This window comes from Falco cherrug, chromosome 7 (assembly GCF_023634085.1).
Source record: "Falco cherrug isolate bFalChe1 chromosome 7, bFalChe1.pri, whole genome shotgun sequence".
Taxonomy (NCBI): domain Eukaryota; kingdom Metazoa; phylum Chordata; class Aves; order Falconiformes; family Falconidae; genus Falco; species Falco cherrug.
Genome location: NC_073703.1, coordinates 41,422,409 through 41,449,540, shown reverse-complemented (window position 1 = coordinate 41,449,540; position 27,132 = coordinate 41,422,409). Strand labels below are relative to the sequence as shown.

The following is a 27,132-nucleotide window of genomic DNA, read 5'->3' as shown; positions in this document are numbered from 1 at the left end:
CACCGCGGGAGCGCGGCCGGCGGGGCCAGGCCCCGCGCGCGGTGGCGGCCGCTGAGGGGGCGGCGCCCTCCGCGCGCTCGGTGCCGCCGCGCCCGGGAGCGGCTTTGCCCCGCGGAGGCCGCTGTAGCGCCGCGTTGCCCCGGCGACCGGCTCGGCGGTGCTGGGGCGGCCCCACCGCGGGGGCCGGCGCCGTGCGGGCTGCGGGGCTGCCCCGGCCGGGCCCGGGAGAGCCGTCGCGCTCGCCCCCGCGCCGTCGGGGAGGGCGCCTGGGGGGGCTGCGCCGCGGGACGGGGGCGGGGAGCGTCACTGCACCGCAGCAACCGTCCCTCCTCCCGGGGTGGGGGGGGGGCGCGCAGAGGCGGCACCCGCGCACCGCGGCGGGGGGCTGCTCCGCTCCGCGCCCTGCCCCGGTGGGGAGCCAGCCCCGCAGCCCGGGCGCTGCGCGGAGAGACGCCGCCGCCCCCTCCCCGGCCCAGAGGCGGCGCCGTCCCCCTCGCCCCGCGCCGCTGCGGGCAGGGGCGGCCCGCGAAGAGGGGAAACTTGGCTCGCAGCTCCCCCCGCGCCGGGGCACCGGGGGCCGCGCCGGGGGCTGCCGGCACCGGGGGCTGCGGGCGCCGGCCCCGCTGCCTGCCCGCCCGGGCCGAGCGGACAAAGTTTCCCGGCGGGAGGCTCGGCGCGGCGGCGGGCGCTGCCGCAGTGTGTGCGCCCGGCGAGGCGGCGGGCGCGGCCGGGGCGCCGGTCCTGCCTCCTCCGGTGCGATGTGAGACTCGGGGCGAGCGGCGGCTGCCGGAGGCTGTAGTGTTACATGCGTCCGATAATCCTCTTCTCCAAAATGGATTTTAGTCAGAGCAATTTATTTGGATACATAGAAGACCTGCAGGAGCTAACTATTATAGAGAGGCCAGTACGCAGGAGCCTGAAGGTATATACTTCAAAATAGAACGATGCTTTAAAATCAATTTGAAATTGTGTCTGTTTGATTTATGCACAGCTAACTGAACAAGCAGTTTATTTTTTACGGACCAGAATAGTAAAGATTGTTTTCGGTCATTTTGGAATAAACGGCCTCGAATTCTATGTAGCAGGGACTTAGTATTTTCCCTGTAAGAGTATCGTCCTCGAAAAAGAAAAGAAAAAAAAAAAAAAAAAGACTAGCTTAGGTCTTTACATTAATTTATATGTGATTTGTTTAGACTTTAAGTGATTAATAGTGGTAGCGTCAGACATGGAACTGTACTTCTATTGCATTCCGTCTTTTCCTGGTGAAAGATTTATTTGATTGAATTTGAAATACTGGCTGCAGATTTCAGGGATTAAATTCAAATTGCACGTGGAACTATCCCTGGTTGTGTGGGGAGGAAGGGGATGTTTTAAGAAGATTAAAGCGATGAAACAGTAAGGCATTGTAAACTCATAATCTCTATTTCACGCTTGACAGACACCAGAAGAAATAGAAAGATTGACAGTTGATGAAGAACTCGGTGATATTGAAAGGGCTGTTTATCTACTCAGGTATTTCCTAACATTACTGTGAAACACTGCTGACTGTTGTGCTCACACAGAGCTTTTTTAGTGCTTTACTTTTCACTATTACTTTGTCTTTCAGTAGTAGGTTTTTTTGGTGTTTGTTTTTTTTTTTTTTTTTTTACTTTCTGCTCGTTTAACGTGTAGGCAACAAAAATAAGTACTGTCATGTAAAAAAATTGCATAGAATAGGATGCCTGCATACATGTATAAACGTTTCTTTTCTGAGTTTCTAATATGGCCCTCACCACACTGAGTTGTACTTCATCTTCTTTTCCTCGGCAGTTGATTTTGCAAGATTCCCTAAGTGTTAACATTAATGACACCAATCATTCAGTGATTTCATAGTCACTCTAAGGCATGAACAGTTATCACAGACTGATAACAGAGCTGTTTGATCATACTGTATATGTCTGGGCTTTCGGAAGAGAAAACTTGAGGATTAGTTTTATAGTCCGTAGGAAATACAATAGAAGATACTATATAAATACTTCCCTGTGTTCTGGTGGTGTTTTATTTATTTATTTTATTTTACTTCTTTCTTCTTGTTCTTCAGGATATTTACTGGCAGCTACTTGAATAACTTTAATTTTGATAATTTAAAATACAGATCTTTCAACTACTGTGTAAGTCATCTTTGAGAGTACAAATGTTCTGAGGGATTTTAATTTGAGTTTGCATTTTTAAACAATGCCTAGTAATTGGAGAACCAGCTGCAGCTCCCTCTCAGTTTGCTTATTCTGCTATTTAAAGTGCTCTTCTAGTCTATGCTTGTCTTCAATGGTTAGGGTAGATATTCTCAGTGCCTTAATTTTCTCTTTTTGGGGTCTGTGTCATTATTTTTAGGTAAGCATTTTTCTCCACTGATACTACTTTTGATACTGAGTTTTGTTTATTTTTTCTTTTAATGCTTAACTTTATTAAATAGTAGATTTTAAAACTTGCATTGCTAATAGTTCCTGTAATCAAAGGAGTCTGTTGACTCTAGGGAAATCCAGAGGAAACAAGTCTGCACGTGGTGCATATCATTGCAAAGGATGCATATCAATTTTAGACTGCAATCAGCATAGTTTAACTTTTTTTTTCCTTTTCCTATGTGGCAGCAAATTTCTTTGCTTTTTCCCAATTAAAGATCATGTTTCCAGCATTATGTCTTTATTGGATCATTGCCTTATTAAAGGGTAAAAGGTTCCACTTCATATCTTTTGTCTTACTAATTGCTTTTCACCCTGGCCTTGAACTCCTAACATCTTCATCTGCTTTCTCTCTACTTGAGCAGCTGCTCTGGGGACATAATATTTTTTTTCTTTGTGATGAAGTTTTCATTTTTGTCTCTGCATTGTCCTCATTGCTGAAAGGTAACTTCGCTTCAGCTTGCCTTGATAAGCTTTTCATAAGTCAATCGCTTACTGTGATTGTCCAGGTATGTTAATACAATAATCCATTGGAAGCTTTTGCTGTTCAATAGCGTACTGCCTTCCCTGTACTAGAGTTGAAAAGCTGCCTGTAACGCAGGTAGTATCCTTTATATAATGTACAAAAGTATGTATTTTTGGCTTGTGTGGCATTTTTGATCTATTATAATACACTACCCCTTCCTGTTCCTGTTTGACAACAATATCAGCCTGGTCTTTTCATGCTTCAGTTTCTCACACAGATGCATTATTTGCTGTCCTTCAGGTTGTCCCTTATGTGGGACTCTCCTTGATTTTATCCAAAAAGACACTGCCTTTTCTGAAAATCTCACCATAAAAATTGCTTTGGTGACATTGAAATGAATTGTTAATGATATCTGTATTGTGCCCCATTTGGAAAGGATGGTGCTATCTCCATATACATTAAGAAATATACAAGAACAATAATAGAAAGAAAATCTCTTCACTATCTAGAGGTAGTATCAAAATACTTAATGTTGTGTCACATTGTCTTTTATATTGTCATTTATGTAACCCTAGTCTGCAGATTGGAGAATTTTAATTTACTGAGGAGGGTGTCTTTGGTATTGCTTGTATGGTACTATGGGGCTGACTAATACTGAGAGAACCTTTGTATAATACAGCAAAGCTAATGTTTACTAATTATTATCTGTGAAAATCTAAAAAGAGCCCTCACATTTTAATGACTTTCATTCTGAACAAAAAACAGCCCAACCACTTTCTTCTCTTTTCACACCAACTTTTCCCTCCAAAACCTGCCCCCAACTTCTCTTCCCCAGCCTTGAATTTAGATACCTTGGTCTGCTTATATGCAGAGTTGTTGCATGTTTAATAATGGATACTTGCTTTTTCTAAATTTCTGCTTCTGAAGTCTTTTACTGTTGTAATCTGAAAACAAGTACATTGACATCTCCTAGTTGAAGAGAATAGTACTGCCTTTTACTGTCTGAGGTTTTTGATGCCTGAATAGTGTTGGTGGTTTGGTTTGGCGTGTGCTTTTTTATGTTTGAGGTGTTTTGGGGTTTTTTGTCTTTTTTTCTTTTCTGTGGCTGATACTTGCTATACTGTGTATATGAGAAGGTATTAATTCCCCAATTCTCATCAGTTTTGTCAGTCCATTCTTTTTTCACCTCTTGTATTTACTTCTCATTTGCCAATAATATTATGGAGTTTCTGGCATGCTCTTCTACTTCTTGATATTGTAAAATTATTTATTCTGCTCATCTAGTATGTATTTGTATCTATCTAATGATTATTTTGTATTTCCACCGTGTCTTGTCTGGCTATATTTAGCCATGATGTGTTGTTATAAATTTTGTAAATTTCTGTTCATTGTCTGAAGTATGACGTGTCTGCAAATGTTCTTAGCATGTGGTGAGTATGTCTACACATTAATCCTGTTTGAGATCTCACTTTCATAGAGATGTGGCTTCATTTTAATGAATTTTCTGTTGTTACCTACCAGTTTGTTTTTACAGTCTAAAGTGCTAATTGTAATTTTGATAATCCTAGCAAGTTTCTCTATTTTTTTTAATTATTATGTTTAGGGGATGACTTTGCTTTCAGTCTCCCTTCCTCTGCCAGTACTATCCTTCAAATAACTATGTATTGAGGTAGTTTGGCAAGGTGATCTAGGTAAAGCTGATAATTTTCAGTCAGATTAGTTTTCAGCTAAATCAACTCCTTGGTTTGGCTCATCATGTGTATATAGAAAGAGTTGTGCAAGGAAGAGGAAAGGACTCGGTAGGTCTCCTGGTGGCCAGAGTCACTTTAATATGACGTAACCATGGGTGAACTTCAAGTTTAGATCATTGTTGCCCAGAGTACTGTTTTAATTAGGTAACATTCTGCAATTAGATTGAACAAGTTCTAATTTAATAAGAATGCGGTAGCAAATTGGACTGTCTTTTGTTGTAATCTCAATTAACCTTGATTCTGGTTGAGGAACTGGACTTCCTTAGACCAGGTTGTTAAGGATGTTTTTTAACTTCCCATTGGAATCAATTGGATTTAGGTACCTAAAAAGGGAGAGGCATTTGAATGTCTAGGATCTATGTTTTACAGCTTAAGCTGGAGTGCTTGGTGGTTTTTGGAGAGTCTAACTGGAATCACTGAAGAGTTGTATTCTGACTGTGTTTCACATGTTGCTGGCCCAACAGAAGAAGGAGGAGAGCAAAATATCTATGTGCATCTCAACCACGTCAGTGTCAAGATTGATGGCTTATCATAATACCATCAGCAGATTCAGACAAGCTGCCAGACTTTGCACTAAAGTGACTGAATAGTTTGCGTTCCACCTGAGGGCATGGTGACCTTTACCAAGACAGTGGCAATAAGCAGCTCAGGAACAGTAATTTTTATTTCTGTTACAAACTTTTGCCTGTAGTCTTAGTTTCCATGTTTTCTGATGTTTGATTGATGTTGCTACTTTTATATGTCTTACTCTAGATCACTTTTCTATGGCATACAGCCAATAGCAAAATATATATTCTTTGCCCGATGTGAATCTGGTTTGGGTATAGCATGCACACTGTGGAGTGGTTTGTTTTCTGAGGACTGAGTAGATTTCCCTAGGGGTTTTACATTGTTGTGTGTGCTATGTTATTTTGTATTCAGCTACTTCCCATTGCTTGTGTCTGCTTAGTGTTAGAGCTTCCAGGCCTTGACATTTCTGTCACACTCAAAACAACAGGGCAATAATGAGTTGTCAAGGTGGGAGATTGAATTATTCATCCTTTTGGGAACATACTGTACTTTGGTTTTGGAGTGATCCTATCTCTAGAAAACAAAATCCCCCTCCAAAACATTTAGCACAGGTTTTGAAGACACAATAGATACTTTATCTAGGTTGAAAGGAATTCAGTGCCTATAAACTTAGCATGTGTTAAGAAAAAACCCACACCCTGTACTTTATTGTAGCCATCCTTGATTAGCTAGAATATTCCTAAATTCTAAACATCCTTTTATACAGAATATGTTGTTAATTGTGAGTGTCAAAACCACTATTTAAAAGATTTTTTGATTTTTCTTCTAGTTTTAGTTTTCATCATGTTAGTTTTGGAGATTTTCTCTGTAGGTGCAGACAACTCACCTTTGATTCTAAACAGAAGCTTTAGTTTAAATATAACTTTAGGAGCTGGTTTTCTAATGGAAACATTGTCAATTTTATTTGTGCTACATAAGCATGAGAACTGGCTACTCTGACTACTTCTGAATTTCTGGCCCTGATGCATACATAGAATACTGAAAGATCCAGCTGTCATGCTAAGTGCGTTGGAGAACTATTCTTTCAACTATAGTGCCAAGCTGTAAATATTAACATAAAAAGTATTTCTTCAGCCTACATGCGCACACACACATATCTTTTATTTTGTAAATTACAACTTCAGTTTTATAAAAGTTTCATTCCTGATGGACTTAGTTGGATGGATTAATTAGTTGCTTGGCCTTGACTCTGTTATGCAAATAAATTATGTATATGAAATTTATTCTTTTACCTTAAAGTGAAGGGTGTACCTTTAGTCTGCTGGAATGACACTAAGTCACATAAATGCTTTTGTTGATCCTGTTTGCTGAGTAGAAACTACAGCTGACAAACCAGCTGTAAATATACAGACCAGAGTTAATATAGTGCTCTGAGAAATCTTAATAAAAAAAAAAAAAAAAGACAAGGAGAGAGGAAAATCTTCATTTCAGTTCTCTTTCTTGGGCCAGTCAGTGTGGGAAGATTGCAGGGCCAATCCTTTCCCCCTTGTAGTGTTTGTGCTATGGTTTTGTCCGTGTACACATTGGGGGATTTATCTGAGACAAACCCTGAACATAGTTGTTAGTTTTAAAACAGGTCGACTGTGTGACCCAGGACTTTGTGCACCTTAAAAACGACCTGTTTCAGCACAAAGGACTTGAGTAGAGTGTGGGAACAGTGCTCAGGAGTGGGTGAAATAGCTTTGAGATTTAGCACTATGTTTGTCTGGCTTATCATATTCTTGAAGCTAAGGTTTCCTCGTGTGTAGTTTACAGTCAAAGTAAGTTGAACGAAGCTTTTCCTATATCAGAAAAAGCAGCTCTTCTCTCCTTTCCTTACATGACTGTGTGTTACTGGCAAATTTTGTGTGCCAGCACTGATGTTATTGCAGCCATGCAGTCTTGGTCAGTTTAGGGAACCATTGCTAATTCTAACAAATTTTTCAGGTACTTTCTTCCAACAAAATGTGCAACTGCATGACTGCTCATGCTACTATAAGCTGGAACATGAGCAGAGAAGATGTCACAGCTGGTAGATCACTCATCAACAGCAGAACAGATTTAGTTCAACTTACTCTAATATTGAATCTGTACTTTGAATCTGTGAAGTCAAGTACTGGTTGAAACGACCAGAGAGTATAAAGTATCAACTGCAGTGTATTTAATGAACCCTTTGACATTACATGGATTTCTGGAAGACTACCTGAAAGCTGCAACAAGATCAGTGGTGGCTCTTCCTTATGCATTGTCAAATTATCCTCTGGAGATGATGTCAGTTACGTTTATGTTTCAGAGTATGTTTCTATAAACAAAGTTGAAAGGACTGTGGGTTTTCTTGACTTCTAAAATTTGTTCTGTTGCCCTGGGGAAAACCGTATCATGCTCTCCTAGAGAAGATCTGCATAGGAATATCCAGCTAAATATTTACAATGCTTCTTTCTTTCTACATGTCAAATCACATACAGGAATAGCATGTTTCTCAGCAGGAGACTGAGTCTGTTTTATTTTTGTTTAGATGAGAACTGGCATTTGATAATAACTTTAACAGTTGCACAGTTCATTTTGTGATAGCACATAATTAATACATAAGTATAATAATTCCCTTTATATCACCTTCTGTGGAAAGTTCCAAGTGTTTACAATGTTTTGTACTTGTGAGGAGCTTTTATCCTTGTGCTTGCTCAATGTTACTACTTTATGTTTTTATATCCTTTGCCTGCTTTGGCAAGAAATAATAGTATTGTACCAGTTTACATCAAGACCTATGGATGCATCGAATGGAAACTGCATGAGGATGTAGATGGGAAAATATAACGTTTTGTATTAGAATATATCAAAGGTACAAACCCTTTAAAAAGCAGGTGAAGCTGTCCTTTTATGACAAACCTGAGAACACTTTCACACGATGGTGCCCTGATGAATGTTGCGTGCTAGTGACTGAAACAAGAGTACCTAGCGGATTTTCTTGCAAATTCCTTCTTGTATTTTGAGGACTACTCTGTTGTAGACATAGGAAGCCCTTCACATGGCATGTTCTGGTGCTTCCATGGCCCTGCATTCTGACTACTTCATTTGCTGTCGACAGAGAGAAGCAGTGGCAGTTAGTACTGGCCTAGCTATTCTTCCCGTAAAAGCAGTAGACATTTCAGCTTTGTGAGTATAAGGATAGTAACGTGTACCATGTGTATCAAAAATCTGAGTACTCTGAGACTTCCAAATAATGATTCTTAATGCTGATATACCACATATTTTTACAATAAGAGTTGTTTTAGATACTCCTCTGAATCTCCACAAAATGAGGCAGATAACACATTATATAGTGTTGGTTCACATTGCTGCACTTTGAAATTTTGTGAGAGGGGAACCTGTTTTACTGAGGTGAAATCCTGATCATAATTTAAGGACTTCAGGAACTAGGACTTCAGGAACTAGGACTGCAGGCCTGGGCCTGTGTCTGTGCCTCAGCTGATGTGCTGTGACAGGAATAATTTGGAATGAGACAAGAAATAGCTTCATCGAGATTTAAAATTAATCCTGTTCTCTGGGGTATACTTGTAGAACTGTTTTATTAAGCTATTTTTAGAGTTAACTTTAGTAATAATGTTTTGTCTTTGCTCCACCAGCTGGTAGTCTAAATGCCAACACCGTGGTAAAGTTACACTGGATCTTTGTCAAGCTTCAGAGCCCAAAGCTTTATGCCACAGGAAAGAAACCAAGATTATTTATCACTTAAACAGAAATTTTTATACCAGGAAAAGGGAGTGGGAATATAGACAGTTATTGAGACTAAGCAATTCAAGTAGGTCTCCATTATTGATTGAAAGCTTCTCCTACGTTGTTAGGAGCATCATTTTAATCTTTCAGGGCCCTTTTTTGTATAAGAAAAATTCTCTTTAGGTCTTGAAGACAAACTCTAAAATAAATTGGAAGTAATTTCTATAGTGAGGATTTCTATTGGCAGTGCCTGGCAAAACCCATATTACAGCTAAAGAACCAACTGTTTAAAGTATACACAACTATAGGACTCTGCCTCAAAAAGAAGGTGGCTTCAGATTCCAAACCTGATGCCGCAAGTGGCATCTAGCCAGAGTAACGTCCTCAGGGAAAGATTTTTAGAAATAGGCCAGCGATGAAAAAACAGGAAGAATCTTTTCATTTGAACATGATAGTGATAGGAATGCTACTTAAGTAAGTTCTCAAAACTCACACTTTGAGAGTTAACATGTCACTGGTGTTCTTACATCTTGATTCTGCCGTGCCCCCCCCCCCCCCCCCCCCCCCCAATTACCTTTCTAGATCAGGTTGTGTATGGGTCTTTGCAGTCTGAACAGTAGAAGTATCTTTTACAGGCTTTGAAATGAAGGGTTCTCTAACTTTTATGCCCTAGTCTGTTAAAACTAGTTTTACATGGCGCTCACGTTTGTTGCAGTTCTTGAAGTTTCTCCTCTCTCCATGAATAACCTTGCGGGTCTCACGGAGACACTTTTTGTCTAGATGGAGTCTTTCTCATTGAATGTTAATTCCCTATAGCCTACCAGATGAGCACCCCTATCCATGGAAGAAAAATGTCTTTCTGCTTTATGAGTCATAATAAAACAGAATGAGAAAAGAGACAAAGAACCACTTGGAAACTTCTGCTAGATCTCTTAGATACATCTGTCTGAGGCATGTTTTGTTGCCTCTGGCTGATACTTTTACACAAGCAGGAAAATGTACCAGATATTTCTGGTACATGTTATTATTTGAATGGATTCCTGATGATGCAGGTATTCTTACCTAAATTCTACCATTTAGCTTCTTTTGCATTCAAATAAATGTTTCAGTGTGTTTCTTTTTGCAAAGTGTTATCCTACGAGGGGTTAATGTTAATGAATAAATATACCATGCTCTGGATGTATTCCTCCATATCTTGGTAGCAGTTGTTTCGGGAGCAGTTTTCTTTATTCCATGTTGCATGACTGTGGGTTCTGAGAATGTGTACAACTCACATGTGCAGATTAGCTGCGTCATTCCTTGTCAGTCCTATCAATTCACAGCAGGACCAAGAGGAATTACTGTACTTTATTGAACTTTTATTCCAACTTTTTTTATTTCCAATTTCCAATATTTATTTATTTCCAATTTCCAATATTGTTGGAAACATCTTGCCCATCTACGCCTTATATAGTAATAGATTTTAGATGCTTACTCCTTTTCTAACAGACTATGGATAAACAATACTTCTCAGTCATTGTATAATTCCAAAATTACTCTTTATTTACAGAAATATGCTACAGTGTGATTTCAGTCCCAGTGTTTTCCTGTAATTCCTACTTTCTTGTTCTTCCACTGTTCTTAAATTTACTATAACATAGGAAAGTCAGATTCAGGCTGTGTGTAAGCAGGGATAGATGAACTGACGTGAATGGAATTGCATCATTTTAAGTGTGTATGAATCCAAGGTGAGTGTAATAACTAGGGGTCTTGTTTTATTGACTTTGTCTACTTAAGGTAGCTGGGAAGGTATTTGTAGGACTTCAGACTTTTTTTTTTTTTTTTGTTAACCTTACATTTTCTGTAAGATTATTTAAATGAAGGTGACCAGCATCACCAAGTCAAAACAATCTATAATGATGAAGAAAGAGTGAAGCATCAAAGAGCATATAGTCTTACGTTCTTTCTGTTGGGAGTGTGTGTGGGAAGAAGTAATTTATCTATTCTTCTTGTCCTTATCCATTTTCCAATAAACTTCCAGTTTAAGAGAATTCTGGCTTTGCAAATAGATCAATACAGGTATTTTTTTTATAAGGTATTTTTCTCATGGGTTTTTGAAGTTGTCTTCTGCTTTATTGTGAAAAAAACCCACAGGATTTTTTTTCTTTCCCCAGCATACCTTAAATTGGAATAAAATAATGTGGTTTTATGTTTTTAAATGGTAACGCACTGTAACTTTGAATAAAATTGCAAAATTGGCATGTGGTGTTCTGTGGTATTACAGAAGCATGAGGAAGGGTACAAGCAGAAAGTCTTGGAGCCCGTGTTTTTGCTTATGAGAATAGCTTTGTATACAAATTGTCAATTATGTCCCTAGTAAAAGGTCTACGTTTCTTGAAGTAAAAACAGTGGATTAATTTGGGTAGGTATCAATTAGCTTCCCCCCCAATCCGATGACTACTGTTAAACAACAAAGAACACTAAGCACTGGAGCCATCAGTTTATACTAAGATTAAATAGTTGTTCAAAGCTGTCTGTAGAACTCCAACACATTTCTCTTTACCAGCTGGAAGAAGAGCAGGAAAGTTGGATTCAAGCTGGGTCAAAGCATTGATAACTCAATTGATATAAACAGAGCTGCACAGTAGGAGAAGCACTGTTGCACTCGGTGATATTATTGCATTTTGCTTGCTAGGGGTTATATCTACAAAATGGGATGATTTACTATTTACCTGTTCTGTAGGTAACACAGCATAGTGTTAGACGAGAAGTGCAGTTGACCTGCAGGTGGTCTGACTTTCCAAAGTAGTATATACTCTCTCTATATTCTCTTCTCCCCACCCCCACCCCCCAAGTGTAATTGCTTGGTAACTTCTTTTACCAAGAGTATATTGAGAAAGCTTGACCAGGGACAGTAAGGAAATGCTTTAAAAATGCTAACTATAGTTTTGTTGTAATTATGAATTAATTATATTGTCTCTGACAAAATAAACATGTAAAAGAGAAACCTGAAGGGCATCTGCCTTAATATATGTATTTTCTTGGTAATATTACATTGTTGGGCAGGCCTGGAGATAAAAATGCTGGCTTTAAAAGGAGAAACAGAAAAGATGCCATTTTCACTGCTGAAATTGTAACTGAGCTTTTTGAGGAGGAGGATTTATGTCCATATTAAATAGCAAAACATGAGTCACTGCCTCATTGCTGCTTGTACCAAAATTCTTCTGTTATAAACAGTTAATCTCGTTTATGTAATTTCATTTGAAAGCTCAGGATTAGGATACCTATTTCTCTGCCATTTGGGAGCTAGAAGTTATTCAGGGTATAGTCTTCAGGGCAAGATTTAGTTTTATTTTTGCTTTTTACAGCTGCATCAAGTGCTAACAACTAAATCAATGGAGAAAATAATGATGACTACTTAAAATTAACCTGCTGCTTTAATGTAGGTTTTAAGACAAGAATATGTCTATTTCCTCTTACTTTTATCACCATGTGAAGCCAACAGCAGGTGCATTTTGAGGGTTACTTGCAACTTGTTTTGAACCTTGCATGCCTGTTGTATTACACATGAACAAAATAGTTGTACCATGAGTTTGTAATAAATGATTAGGTGCATACCGGTATGGAAAAATCAGCTCTTAAGGGCAGATAAATGCATTTGTGCTTTGATCACTTAAACCATTCTACCTATTTTAAAACAGTGTGTTAGAGAGTAGGTAGATCAATAAAATTAATATCCAGATCTGTGTCCTACTTTTTTATTGCCAATTCTGAAGGCTTTAAGTAGTTAATTTTCCAGTGCCTCATCTTACTTCCTGATTAAATGAAGAAGATGGTTTTGTTGTTGGCTGTTTTCTTTTTTTGTTTGTTTTTGGTTTTTTGTTTGTTTGTTTTTGTTTAAAAGAAGAATTGGAAAGTGGCAGCCTCTGGATCTATTGTGTATAATGTCCCACACCTATAAGACCCCTGAACTGAAAAAGATTCTAAGTAGACTTTAGTACTTGTTAGGTCATTTGAGGTGTTCATGATTCAGTTTGCGTGCTTTTTGGTAACAGATGCAAGTATTAGGGTTGAGGTTTCTTTATTCTGTTGCTGCTGTTGAGTCCAGCATACAGAAGACTGGTTTTATTTTTTGCCAAATGCTGTTCCTTCCCTTGCAAGTGTGTACATCTTATTTTCCTTTTCTTTGCCATCATCCCTATGACTGGTGGTTTGCCTTGAGATCATTATCTTCAGGAAACTACACACTGAGTGAATACCAGTTAAGATGGTTTGTGTGATACCTGTAAAGACTATGCTGGCCCTGTGATACTCATACAGAAATTTGGAGTTTTGGATGCAATGTAATATTGATATTCTAAGCACTGTGTGCTGTTTTTAAGGTAAATTCTACCTGTAGATATCCATTTGCATGGATGATGTATCAGACACGAAATAGAAGTATTATTCATGCAAATAATACATTGTCTTAATATTGCACAATGAATTTGGGCTAAACTTTTACTGTCCCACACCTTTTAGTGATCAGTTAATTCTGTTCAATTACCCAAATTTTTGTTTTGTAAACAAACCAAAGGGGGGATGGTGGTGGTTTGCAAATGGTATTGTATCAATGGTTGCCTTTTTCTGAATTTTTTCTTTTTTCTATTACTTTTGCTTTCGTAGAAGGATGTTGTTACTGACATAGTAAATAAATAAGCCAGATATTCTGATGGTTAACACTGGTTTGCTGTGAAGGATCTATGCAGTTGAGCATGTTTGACACACATTCAAAGGGAAGAGGTATTATTTTCTTCCAGAGAAGATTCTGAACTAATTTTAGTAAATGTGGGTGGAATTACTGGTAAATGCTGTATTTATTCTTTCCATTGCAGAATGTCAAACTTGTTTTGGGATAATCATGCTATTAGAAATAAGTTAAAATATGATTATGTGAGGAAAAAAATAGTCTAACAAAAGGCTACTCAAGATCATTGTAGTGATTTTGAAGGTAAGGAATGTTATTAGGATTATAATTACCTAAAACTAGTTGGGTAGGCAGGAAGATTCTGATCATGTGCTTATAATGATTTTGACAGGAATGTAAATACAGATGAATTATCCGTATGTATAATACTCATTTGTATCTGCTGTTTGAAATTATTCTGCCAGAGAGATGGAAATATGCAAGACTTGTGTCATCACTTCAATTTGTTTATGATGTTAATTGTATTATCTGGTTTGATTATCTGTCCACTCCAAGCTGTATGCCATCAATGGAACAAACAATGGCATGACTCTGACTCTTTCTTCATTTTAACCTAAGGAGCTGAAATTCATCCTACTTCCTAAAGTGAACATGAATTAAGTAAAGCACTTTTTTGTTTGACAGAATGTGAATCAGCAACAGCTTGGAATTGAATTAATTTTTAGTTATTTGCATGTTTACCTCCAAAAGCTGCCTTTGATCTGTGGTTGCTTCTGATACGTGAGAAATCACTATCAGAGGTATCTGTTTGACATTGTATTGCTTATGCATGTAACTGAAGTAGATGTCCAATACTACTTGAAAATATTTGAATAATGAACAGAAGACAAACAAATAAGGCTTTCCACTCTCAGCTGTCTAAAATCTAGCTTATTTGAGGAGTAAGTTCACAGTTTTGTGTTTGTTTTCTAATTCTTTTTTTTTCTTTTGAGTCACCAGGCCCTTTGAGTAAGACAATAATAATTTGGCAGAAATTTAGTGTTACCTGTTTGAAATCATTTTGAGGTCACAGTCAGATTTCCTTGGTTGAGAAAAAGGAACTGCTTCTGCAGCTAAAGCTTGAAAAGACTTGCTAAAATTTTAGATATTTTTCAGTGCTTACAATTTACATTGAACCATGAGCTCAGCTTGTATTCTTACATATGATACCTATCTACTTACAATGTCTCTCTATATAACTATATATATCTCTATATACAATATATAGATACATTTATCTTGCATGTGGGGAAAATGCTGTGAGCAATAGCTTCAAACCCCTGGGTTCAGTGTCTTTACCCTTTTTTATTTTTCTTGTGGCTTTTCATTCATTCACTGTACTTATACACTGTACTTTCATTCATTCTGTACTCAGCGTTATTTACAATGTTTCTACAGGTCTTTTACATTTACATTTTCTTCAGTCCAGTCTGTGTGATTTTGAAAATGGATGGTCAACTTATGTGCAAAGTATGGTTTTTGTACTATTTGTCTATGTTATAGTGGTTGATGCAGCAACTTAGATTTTTCATTCTGAATCTTATAAGCCTATTTGAAAAAGTTTGAATTTTTTGGAAGATAACTCAAAAGTCCTCCTTGTACTTTAACGCTAAGAATGTTATGGTTATTTCAGGCTTTTACCATGGTCTTCAATATAAAACAAACTCTTGCCTATACAGAAAGGCTTTTTTTTTTTTTATGAAGCAATGCAAGTATAGACAAATAGACCAGTAACAGTTGCTTTCCTAACCTTATGATTTGTTTTTCCTAATGGTACCCAGAGGAATTCCTCATTAAATTAGTATAGCATAGTTTGGGTTTAAATGATTGAAGAGATTCATAGCAAGGTGAAGGGAAGTGTTATCCTCTATTAGAGCAGTCAATAAATCTTGAAAAAATAGGCAATTTTTTTAGACCTGCCAAGGAGAGGTGGAAATGCACAGATACAGCTTTCTCAATCAAGAACCTTTAAATATTCCTGAGAAGATTCTCGTCAACTTCCACAACTATCAGAGTTGCTGTAAAAAAAATAATAATAATAAAAAAATTGATACAATGTGGAATATGTTATGGTCAGAAAGGATGATAATGCATGATGAAAAGTCACACAAATAAGTAATAAAGTGGAAGCTTTGGGATCTATTCATTATGATGCCCTACAACTGTAAGACCCATGGGTGGAGGAAGACTCTAAGTAGATTTTAGTACTTGTTAGGTCATTTGAAGTGTTCATTTTTTCATGCCACCATTAGCTAACTCAGTGGATGAAATGTACTGGTACAAAAAATAAGACTGGAGAATGAAAAGAGATCTTGTGTCTAAATTAGACTAGAAGATAAATTTAGGTCAGCAGAAGTAATTTACCCTTCTAGAATTTGGTTAGCATCTGTGATTATTTTTTTCCTCACTTTCTGTGTAGAAAAATTACAGGCTTTGTACTTTCTCAGAAGATGACTTATATCATATAACGCATGCTGTGAAATGACAAATCTTGCTGAAAGTGGAAATTATAAATTCTGGGTTAGTGAATGAGGGCTGGGCAGAGGAAAAATAGTATCAGCTACTAGCTTGTTTTTTTTATACCACCTAGGAATTGGAAATTATATTATCTTCGTCTTGGAGTGAAAAGGCTGGTTTTACATTTCAAGTTTTGCTGTCTTTTATTTTGACTCTAGATGAATTCTACCCAGAGACCGTACAAAATGCAATATGCGTTATAAGTCCTCTAAAGAAGAGGAAACACTTATCTTCTAGCAGATAGTAATGTTGATACTAAGGTAATATTTGAAAGGAAAAATGTTTTCCTTTGAGGCACTTTTTATATTCTTGAAACTCTTCTTAAAATTCAAGGGAGAAAGTAATTTGTGTCTGAACTCACAGAAACTGATGGTATTAGGAAGAATTAAGTTATTGTATCATTATAGTACATCTGTTTTAGCTCAGGAACAGAAAAGAGTATTTGTATGAACTGGACATCCTTTCTGTCTCTGACAGTTTTTCAGCAAGCAAACAGAACGAAGAAACTTCAGTTGATCAGAGTAATCCTAGCAAACAAGGTTACTATGAATACAAAACTACTGTGCAGCTAAATCTTGGATTTCCATTCTTGTTTTAATTGCACTAAAAGTTTCATGTGTAGTGGAACACGTTCAGATATGTACTAAGATCAGATTAATTTCTTTTTTTTTAATGTATAGATCATGGAGGTTTTATTCAGATGTGCTGTAAAATGATCACGATCACATATATCTGAAGTAGAAGACCAGGATGAGGAAGTGGGTTTGAAAATTACGTTTTAATAGAAAAGGGTTACAGTGTCAAATGAGGTGTTCATACTGCGATATTACCAGAACTTCTGACTTATTGAAAATGGATATATCAAGTGTTACATTTTCAGATTAACCTTATTCTATCTTATTTTCAGTAAAATTATAGAAGCCTGAAAATAAAGTTTCTTCCCTTTATTTGCTCTGGCTAGACAGGTAACAAAGGGAGGGAAGTGTTAAAAGACAAAGCTGCTTATCGCTTCTTTGGCCCCATTCCAGTCTTGGACTTAGTTGTAGTCTGGTTTATATACCTATTCTAGAATCTTGCTTTTTATCATATATGTCATACACACGAAGGCTTGCATACATAAATGTTATACTGTATTAGTACATACAGAAAAAGGCCATTGACTTCTAGGACAATTTAAATCAGTTTTGAGGTTGTTACATATGGTGCCCAGCTAAGTGTGGTCTTCAAAAGTTGTTCTGATAGTCAAGGAAGTGCAACATAGGGTTTAGGAGCCCCAGTATTGTATTTTAAAATACATAAGATTGCTTATGTGTGTGTGTCTAAATGAGTAATGTTTTTTAAGTTCTTGTAATAGATTTTCTTCAGAAGGAAGCCTCTTTTTTTAGCAGTTACTGTACAATGCCAGAAATGTTAAGTAGTTTGATACATCAGTAAACTGTTTTTAAAAATACAGCCTAAATATTTTGTGTATCTTTGCAGTTTCAAATCCTAGTGCAGATTATCAGGTAAAACATAATTTTGATTCCAGATACTTTTTTGATTTGCAACATGGTAGAAGATAATGCACGATTTTGTAAAGCACTTACGGTCTATAAAATCTTCCTTGTAAAATATAGTTTCAAGACTGAGAAGCATGAGCTGTGCAAATATTAACAAAGTCTTTGTTCAACTGAGGCACTCAAATGAAGTTATTTTAAAGAAATGACAGATTCCTCCATGGGACTGGGTCTGTTTATAATACACTTGTTACAATTTATGTCAAATAGATGTTCAGACACTACCATTATATAATTTATGTTTACAAAAGTATAATTGAAATGTAAGCACACATAACATGAAATAAAAGGAAACTTATGACTTTACAGTGGTATTAAGAAAAGATTGTACTTTCACAGAAAAGTGTGAAATATGGTACTGACTGTACTTTATCAAAGGAGTATTAACTTTGAAACAAAATGAAAATTGGTCTTAAAATAATTTATCGATATTTGTGATTTTAAGAAATTTTCCTATTTGCTAGGTTTTTTCTCCCTTTTTGTTACCAAAACCCTTAAAATATGCAATCAAAGACAACATTAAAAAATAAAACTTACAGAAGTGTTAGTTTTTACTTAGCAAGAGCAGTACATAGAAAGCATTTTAATAAATTTTAAGTCTGTGTCTACGTGTCTGCATAGGAAAGATTGCTATGTAAAAATCTTCACCATAGAAGTCAAGAAGATTGTCTAATTCCCGAAGTCTTATGGGCCAAGCACTTTTATGTTATTGACAGAAATATTTATCAGGATTTCTAGTTTTCCTTGGCAACCAGTGTATTGCACAGAAGAACAAAAATCCTGGAAGGAGAATTGATATTAAATCATTCTGAATGGGCTAAATCCTTCACATTCTGAGCTTTTATACAAATAGGAAATTAAGTTTAGTATTTATGAATGACAGTCAGAATAGTTTAGGTGGCTGGGGACTTCTGGAGGTCATTTGGTCCAATGCCCAGCGCAAAGCAGGGCCAGCTTCCAAGTCTAATGTAATTTGATGTTAGATCAGGTTGCTCAAGACATTGTCCAGATGAGTTTTGAATATCTCCAAGGATTCCCCCAACCTCCAGGCACCCTTTTTCAATGTTTGATAATGTTCTTTCTGACTTTCTTTTTCCCAGTACCTGATTAGTTATTGAATACTTTATTATTTTTTTATCATGTTATTCTAATCAGACACTCACTGAGGTTGGTAAATTTTTACTTGTGTTTTCAATGGATGCAGGTTTAGACCAACACAGAACATTTTGGAATCTTGTGCTGAGAATATGTCACTTATACGTATTAACACTGTAATCCCCTGCAACCATCCATCAGAACTACTAGATTTGTAAAACTAAGTTACACAAAGCATGGACTTCAGTGGTTGATTCAGCAATGGCTATTTAGCAAATCATTTTTGCTGAACTGATATCGTTGGCCACAGTGTTAAAGTCAGTTCATAAACACAGTGCTTTAGTTAGAGCTTGGGTAAACATTGTACCTCAGTCGTCTTTACAATGCCGTATTCTGCTCCTGTCACTGTGTTTTGCAGGCTAGTGCAAATGAAGGTGGGGAGAAGAGAGATATATGTAAATTTATGTTCTCTTTTTCAAACTCCTTTGTGGTAATATTCTCTTGGGGAACATTCAGTGACTAATCTTCTTTCTTCATACTGTAGAAGGAGCTGTAGTCCTTCATTCCCTTTCCAGATAGAAATGTTCCTAATTGAGTACCCAGGGACTTTTAAAACTTGTTTGCTCCTAATTTGCAGAATCTGTTTTTGAAAAATGATTTAAAAATGAAATTCAAATTGAATGTTTAAGCATCCATTTTTAGTAGCTAGCTATTTGAAATATAAGAAATCTTATTGTCTGCCCTGAGCTTGCTGAAAGTTTGCAAACCTGGAAACACCCCTCCTGAATGTAATCATAGTATAGTTGTGGTGTAAAGGGACCTCTGGAGATAATCTAGTCCACCTCCCTTCTCAAAGCAGTGTCAATTAGAGCAGTGTGTTCAGGGTCTTGTCCTGAACTCAGGATTTTGAATCCTAAGGATGGAGACTCTACCAGCTGTCTGGGCAGCTCATTCCAATATTTGAGCAGTCTGACATAGAAGAACATTTTTCAAGTCTATTGATTTTTTCTCCATTGCCTCTTGACCTGTCACTGGGCACCACTGGGAATAATGTGTGTCTGTCTTCTTTAGCACCTCACGTCACATTTTATACATATTAAATAAGACCCCCAAGTCTTCTCGAGACTAAAAATCCCTGTTGTCTAAGCTTCTGCTCAAATATTAGGTACTGTAATCCTTTAATCATTTTAGTGGCCCTTCAATGGACTCCCTGCCATCTGTCTAGGAGTTTCTTGTGCTGAATAGAGAAGAATAATCACCTCCTTTGAGCTGCTGGTGATGCTTTTCCTAGTGTAGCCCAGAGTGCTGTTGTCTGCCATTGCCACAAGGACACATTTCTGGCTCCTGGTCAGCTTGGTGTCTACTAGGACCTCCAGGTCCTTTCCTGCCAAGCTATTTTCCAGTTGGCTGGCTCCCAGCCTGTTCTGGTGCACTGAGTTATTCCTCCACAGCTGCAGGACTTGCATTTCCCACTGTTGAACTTAGTAAGATCCCTGTTGGTTTGTCGCTCCAGCTTGTTGAGGCAGCACAACCATCTGGTCTAACCAACCCCTCCACCCAGTTTTGTGTCATCTGTATACTAGCTGAGGTTACACTCTGTCCCATCATCCAGGTCATTAATGAAAACGTTAAACAGTATTGCCCCCAGCATAGACCCCTGAGGTAAACCACCCATGGCTGGCTCCCAGCTGGCTGCCTTGCCGCTGATCAGAACCCTTTAAGCTCCATAGTTCAGCTGGTTTCCAGTCTGCATCGCTTTCCATTTATCTAGCTTGTACTTCATCAGTTTATCTATGAGGATATTATGGAAAATTATGTCAAAAGCCTTGCTAAAATAAGTTAAAATGGCTTCCACCATCCAAGCCAATGATCTCATTGCAAATGGCTAAGTTGGTTGGTCAGGTGTTCAGGTGTGATTTCCCCTTCACAAATCCAGGGTGCTACTCCCAGTGTTTTTTTTGTGGTTTGTTTTTTGTTTGTTTGTTTGGTCCTTCTTATGTTTGTAAATGGTTTCTAGGAGGATTTGCTCCAGTATCACGGCAGTCCCAAATAGAACGTAGACTTCATTTTATGAGGGTAGGAAAAACAAGTAAAACCAAATGCAGGGGCTGGAGGGAGAGGCTTAATGCTACGCTTGCACTTGAGAAGTACCAGCTCTTTAACGAGCAGTGTATTTAGACCGGCTCTGGTACTGCTGGCTGGCAGCGAGCAGCTGCTGTTGCAGAGGCAATAAGCATTAGGACAAAGTGTTCAGGCGTGAGAGCTTTCCCCCCCCCGCCCCCCCCGACTGAGGATTCCCATCACCGTAAAGTCACTGGGATCTCCTGTAGGATGAACTCAGAAGATGAGTCCTGAAGTTTTATATTTAAATGATATTATCTATGTGGATTTTTGCTAGCACAAAAGAGGTTGAGCTAAATTCTTTCTAAGTATAGGGCTGCGTTGATTTCTTCTATAGTTAGCACTGTTAAGAAAGGAGGAGTACCTTCATTACATTGAGCTTACTGTGACTCTGAATAAAAGATTTAGCATTTATTTTAATATATTTATTAGTACAAAAATGTTTAAATCTGAGCATTTAGCAATAATTCACTATAATCCTGAATCTCTAATATTTAAAGAAAATCTATTGGTGCAGTTCCTTTGGTAGAAATAGAAGAAAAATCTTCTGCAGTTGGAAAATTACAGGCTGTGTAGGTGTTGAAATGCCTCCTGCTTCACATTCTTACTTGGCAGCAAGCCAGATACTAAGCATTTCTGCTTTAAAGGGAAATACTCCCCTTTTCTTTACATTTCCGATGGATAAAGGTTGCATTTTGGCTGCATTTTTTAGCAGTTAGGATTTCTTCCAACTTGATACAAAATGAATAGAATTTAAAATTAAATAGCTTCTCCAAGTTACCTTGACCTTTTCCATTATTGCTGAATATTACAAAGGTACGCAGCTTTTCCTTGCAAGTTGTATTGTAAGAAGTTGTGGGCCTTATGTATGCCATGACCCTTTTCTACTCTGGGAGCTCTATATTTCTCAGTTCTGCTTTAAAAGCTTTGTTGGAATTAGTATGTGATAGTCAGAGAAATCTGCCATAAACATGAAATACTTTAATATTCATGGTTTTAAGTTGGATAATAAAATGGTTTTGCATAATGCAAAAATATTGCAAGCTGTAAATAGATCAGCTATTAATCATTAACTTAAGTCTATTTTCAGTAGTTGACAGAATACTGTCCTTTTCACTGAGTTTAGATGTTATTTGGAGATGTGTGTTTATTGAAAGAGGTCATACATGTTTATGAAATAAGACTACAGGGAAGCTAATATTAAAATCAGTCTCAAAATCTGTACTCTTATCCATTCTTTCTGATTTTGAATGGCATTGAAAAGGGCTTTGGTGTAGCTTTGCCCTGTCAAAACTTGTCAATATTCTTGTGTTTACAGACAACAGTTACAAATATAGAGGGGTATATATGGTAACTATCCAGAAAATTGATTCCTAATACTTTCTGAGAAAATTGTATCAGCTTAATTTTACATCTCTAGTAGTCTTAACAGAGGATTAAAAAGCTACAAAAATACTGATCCATTTTCTCAGTTAGAATATACACTGTAAAAACCCCAAACGTGCAGTATTGGATTTGTAATTTTCTGTGTTCCTGAAGTAAGGTTTAAACCAAGAGAAAAAGATAACCCATATTCAAAAAAATACAGGAATTGGTGATTGTTTTTATGCTCTGTCAAGCCTTTTCCTCTTGACCTTGAAATAATATATCTTAAATAATTTGTCTTGTTTTCAGCCTGTTGAGGGTTTTTTTTCATTAATATTTTTACTATTACATTGTGATATTGTTAATTTGAGTGTATTTTAGGGTTTTTTTACATCTGTGTTGAGCTCCATCCCCAGCTATAATTTTTGTTTGCTCTTTATTGCTGTAAATGTATAGGCACAATAAAAGTGAAGTCTCTGCTCTGGGAATGATTCCCAGATTTTGCTCAGCAGGTCAGAACATTGCAGCCCTGATGTCAGCAATGTGTGAATACCCTCAGGACAGTATTCACAGCTTTCTACTCACTTGTTACTCATCTTAGTATTTATGATTGCTCTTCTCTTTGGTTTCTTATCTTTCTAATATTTAAGGTGTAGACGGTCCATTGGAAATAAGACAAAAATACTGATTCCTGGCATTCGTGGTGTGTAGCACCCATTTAAAACAGTTATTGCCATTACTAAGTGTGTGATGGATCCTTCTTGATTGCTCTGGAACTCCGGGAAGTAGGAATCTTTTATTTCGTCCCACATTAGTTAAGTGCTATAGTCATACAAGCATTTCTAAAGATGTTAATTCAAGTTCAGACTGGACATTAGGAAAAGGCTCTTCACAGAGAGGGGGGTTGGTCACTGGAGGAGGCCTCCCAGGGCACAGCACCAAGCCTGTCAGAGTTCAAGAAGTGTCTGGATGATGCTTTTAGTCATATGGTTTAGTTTTAGGTAGCCCTGCAAAGAGCAGGGAGTTGGACTTGATGATCCTTATGGGTCCCTTCCAACTTGAGATACTCTATGATTCTAATATATTACTACATGAGAAATCAATGGGACCCCTTGCAATGGTGAAGCTAAGGATAAGCGTGAAGGCCAGTAGGACTAAGGCTTGTCAGGCGTTTCTGTGGGCAGGAGCCATCATTTACTTACGGTGCAGGTGCATGCAGGAGAACTAGTTTTTGTGTCTGTTTTTATAGCTGGTAGAGGGAAATGCAGTTCAGAAGCACTGTCCATCTCAGCTATTCAAGCTGAGATAAACTGCTTTTGATTGAGTCCTATTTCTCTCCATTGATTTTAAAGGAAAATTAGACACAGATACAAACAATCTAAGATCAGGTTCATTCTATTATATATGCTCTTGATACATGCTTTCAAATTACGGGAACTTTATGTTACTCTGTACAAAAAATGAGATGTATCTGCCATCGCAAGTTTGCCCCTTTCTGGGAGGGGAAGGTTTTGTTGGGGCAGAGGTTTTCCCATGTTAAGACCCCTGTACAGAGTGATAGTTTGTAGTTGATGAGTTAGGTAATTACACCTGTCTGCAGAATAGAAACCTAACAGAGATGTGAACTGGTGGGTGTGACTCTCCACCTTGCAAAGAGAATTTGGATTCCTGAATTCCTGCCTTCTAGCCTGTGCTTAATCTTCCAGGACATACTGCCTTCTAACATGGAAAATTATCTTTGCGGGGATAGTGAAGAATACTTTCTTTCAAAAATACACTGAAATAGTTTGCTAAACATGATTAAGTTAGTCTTGGTGATACCTAATTGTTGTTTGAATGTTTTTACTCAGAAATTATAGTGTGCAAAGAAAAAAATCTCTCTGGTAGGATACTACAGTATTTCTGTTGGGATATTTTAGTCTTTGTTGATTTTCACCAAACCTTTTACTTTTGTTTCTTACTTTTTATACAAACATATCTTCATTTTAAAAAGCATATTTGTATGCATTTAACCAAATAGATCTAAATTGGCCTGCTTGACTGTACCTATAATTTCATTTGATCTTCTGAAAGACATGAATGCTGAGGATGGTGTAGAATATTAATGGAAAGTGTAAAGATCTTTTCAACTCTAAATGCTGCAGAAAGGCTTTACATCTTAACTGTGAATTCCCTAATATACTTCAGAGGCAGAACACAACTGGAAGGTGGTTGTGCAGATCTACAGTCCTGTGACCAATTTATGTACCTGGTTTCCTTCCTGAGCTCATATGTTTCACTAAGAAAACTTGGAATAATGACAGAATAAAAAGTGGTATATGGGAGTATTTAAAAGTAGTTTTACTATGATTTATCACGTGTATAATCATATTGTATGTTTCATTGCAATGTCACACAAAGAAAAATGCTTGCATGTGTACAGTTGAACATTGCATGCTTATTTAAAAAATAGCTTCTTAGCTGTTGGAACAAATCTGAATTTGTTTAGCACAATGATTTTATGCATTTAAACAGGAAAAAGATGTATTGATGTTTAGTTTTATTTTTAATTTTGGCATCCAGACCCTTTCTATTTCTGATTCTGTTCTAGAAATTTATCCACTTGGGTATTTTTTATTTTTATCTCATACCTTCATTGCTGCCTACTGTTTCCCTCCCATCCTGCTTTTTTTTTTTTTTTTTTTTTTTCTCCCCACTTTCAATTGCAGGATACCACTGAGACAGACAGAATGAGGAGAAAGGTACAAGATCTGTAATCTAACCAAGTTATTGCATCCTTCTTTAATCATATTTGTCAATGTACATCTGATTATACATATGGCTTTTTCCCTACAAAAAGGAAAAAATTGTAGACTTCTGTTAAAATGTTCTATGTTGATTGTAGTTTTCGTTTATGTCTTCTGTTTGTCCCCCTCCAATGCTTTATCACTTGTACTGTTATAATAGAAAAGCTTCCAAAAAAACACTGCCTTCATCATCCAGTTTGAAAAGATCTTTCAAGCATTTCATATTTTTTCCCAGTGCTACACTAAAAATTGAAACATTACATATGAGAAATGATACATAACAGCTTTTATGGTTGATATTTTTTAATGCTGTTTTCTACTACATATTACATTAACAAAGTAATGCTTCTTTTGACTTACTATATGAATAACCTGGGTAGTGTGGGCTTGTTGTTTGTTTGGTTGTGGTTTTTTTAAGTGAAAGCTGTGAACCTGTAACCATTGTAGAGACTAACATATTGTTTGTATATATTTTTGGAAGTTCTGGCCAGGATATCCAAGGAACAAGTGTGGTGGCAAATCTTCCGGTCCTGATGCGACAGAATCCTGCAGAAACACTTCGTCGGGTTTTACCAAAAATCAGAGTAAGTTGGTTGAAATGAGGTTTGACTGTATCTTTTTATGCCAGTACAAATATTTTAACAAAGGTAAAAAAAATCCCACTTTTATTGCAAACTCACTCTCTAGGAGAGGTATGTCCAGTAGATCTTCCATATTAATTCACTGGATTTACAAAGTATGTCAGGTATTGTATTTTTTGAAAAATGTTACCACAGGAAAAGAAAGCACAATTAGTACTATTTACATATTCTAAATATTTACCAGTGTTTTGACAGCTTTTTGAGAACTCTTTTTGAGAACCAGACTGTAATAACAGTTCATTTTGACATTCTCGATCTCCTTCCATCCAAACAATAAGATTTTCATTCTGCTACCCAGAAAAGTATACTTTGCTTTTAACTGTCTGAAGTTTCATGTGCTGCCCTCCCCATGTTTAGTAAGTCACTGCTAGCTGTGGTAGATGTATGCTGGCCATGTAATGTTATACAGTTATTTCACATACGCATATGTTTGTATAAAGGATATTTGGGTTGTTTAACCTGGAGAAGGCTCCATGGAGACCTTATTAAGGCCTTTCGATACTTAAAGGGGGCTTATAAGAAAGATGGGGACAGACTTTTTAGTAAGGCTTGTAGTGACTGGAGAAGGGGCGATGGTTTTAAACTAAAGGTGGCTAGATTCAGATTAGACATAAGGAAGAAATTTTTTTATTATGACAATGGTGAAACACCGGCACAGGTTGCCCAGAGAGGTGGCAGCTGCCCCATCCCTAGAAGCATTCGGGCTCAGGTTGGATGGGGCTCTGAGCAACCTGATCTAGTTGAAGTTGTCCCTGCTCATTGCAGGGGCATTTGATTATATAACTGTTAAAGGTCTTTTCCAAGTCAAACTGTTCTGTGATTTTAAGGCAGATAAATAGGTCTATATTTCCGCTCTGCCCTGGCTATGACCTCTTGCCTAGAAGAAATGAAAAAGTGCATTTAATGTGTGGTTTAAAGCAGCTTTGGCTAAATAAGAACAAACTGCATCGCAAACACAAATGCAGTCTAATAACTCTAAAGCAAAATAACTCTAAATAATTCTAGTAACTCTAGGTAAGGTTACAACAGGAATTAAGACTTTGGTTATGTTAGCCTGCCGGTTCAGAGTGGGTTTCAGTGATTTTAAATGCTACCAGCTGAGTGGAAAAATACACTGGGTTTGGATGTCAAAATATCTGAAGGCTTATTTTGGTAACAGCAAATTTCTGAGTTTTGTTTTTATTGGATCAGTGTATTGTCAGTCTTCTACTGATACTATTGACAATTTTTATGTGATGAAATCAAAGTTTTTATTTAGAACAGTCTCTAGCCTGGTCTCATGCAATTGATCACTTTGGTATAAACCTGGTTCCAATTTATACAAATTGTCAGCTAAAGGAACATTGTGTTTGTTCGTAGATGTTTGGCTGTGGTAACTGTTTGAATGTATGTGCTTTCTATGTGAAAAGACGTAAAAATCAGCAGGGT

The 27,132-nt window shown here is 37.4% G+C and overlaps 1 protein-coding gene across 3 annotated transcripts in view; it reads left to right on the top strand.

Moving 5' to 3' along the window:
* The first annotated feature begins 314 nt into the window (after positions 1 to 314).
* PPP4R4 (protein phosphatase 4 regulatory subunit 4) overlaps positions 315 to 27,132 on the top strand; it is a 73,643-nt gene continuing 46,825 nt past the window's right edge. For all 3 annotated transcript variants that reach the window (XM_055717142.1, XM_055717141.1, XM_027804951.2), the window contains exons 1-3: positions 315 to 922; positions 1,439 to 1,512; positions 25,545 to 25,647. In XM_055717142.1, the coding sequence (XP_055573117.1) occupies positions 806 to 922; positions 1,439 to 1,512; positions 25,545 to 25,647 (294 nt within the window). In that variant the 5' untranslated portion in view covers positions 315 to 805. The remainder of the gene's footprint in view (positions 923 to 1,438; positions 1,513 to 25,544; positions 25,648 to 27,132) is intronic.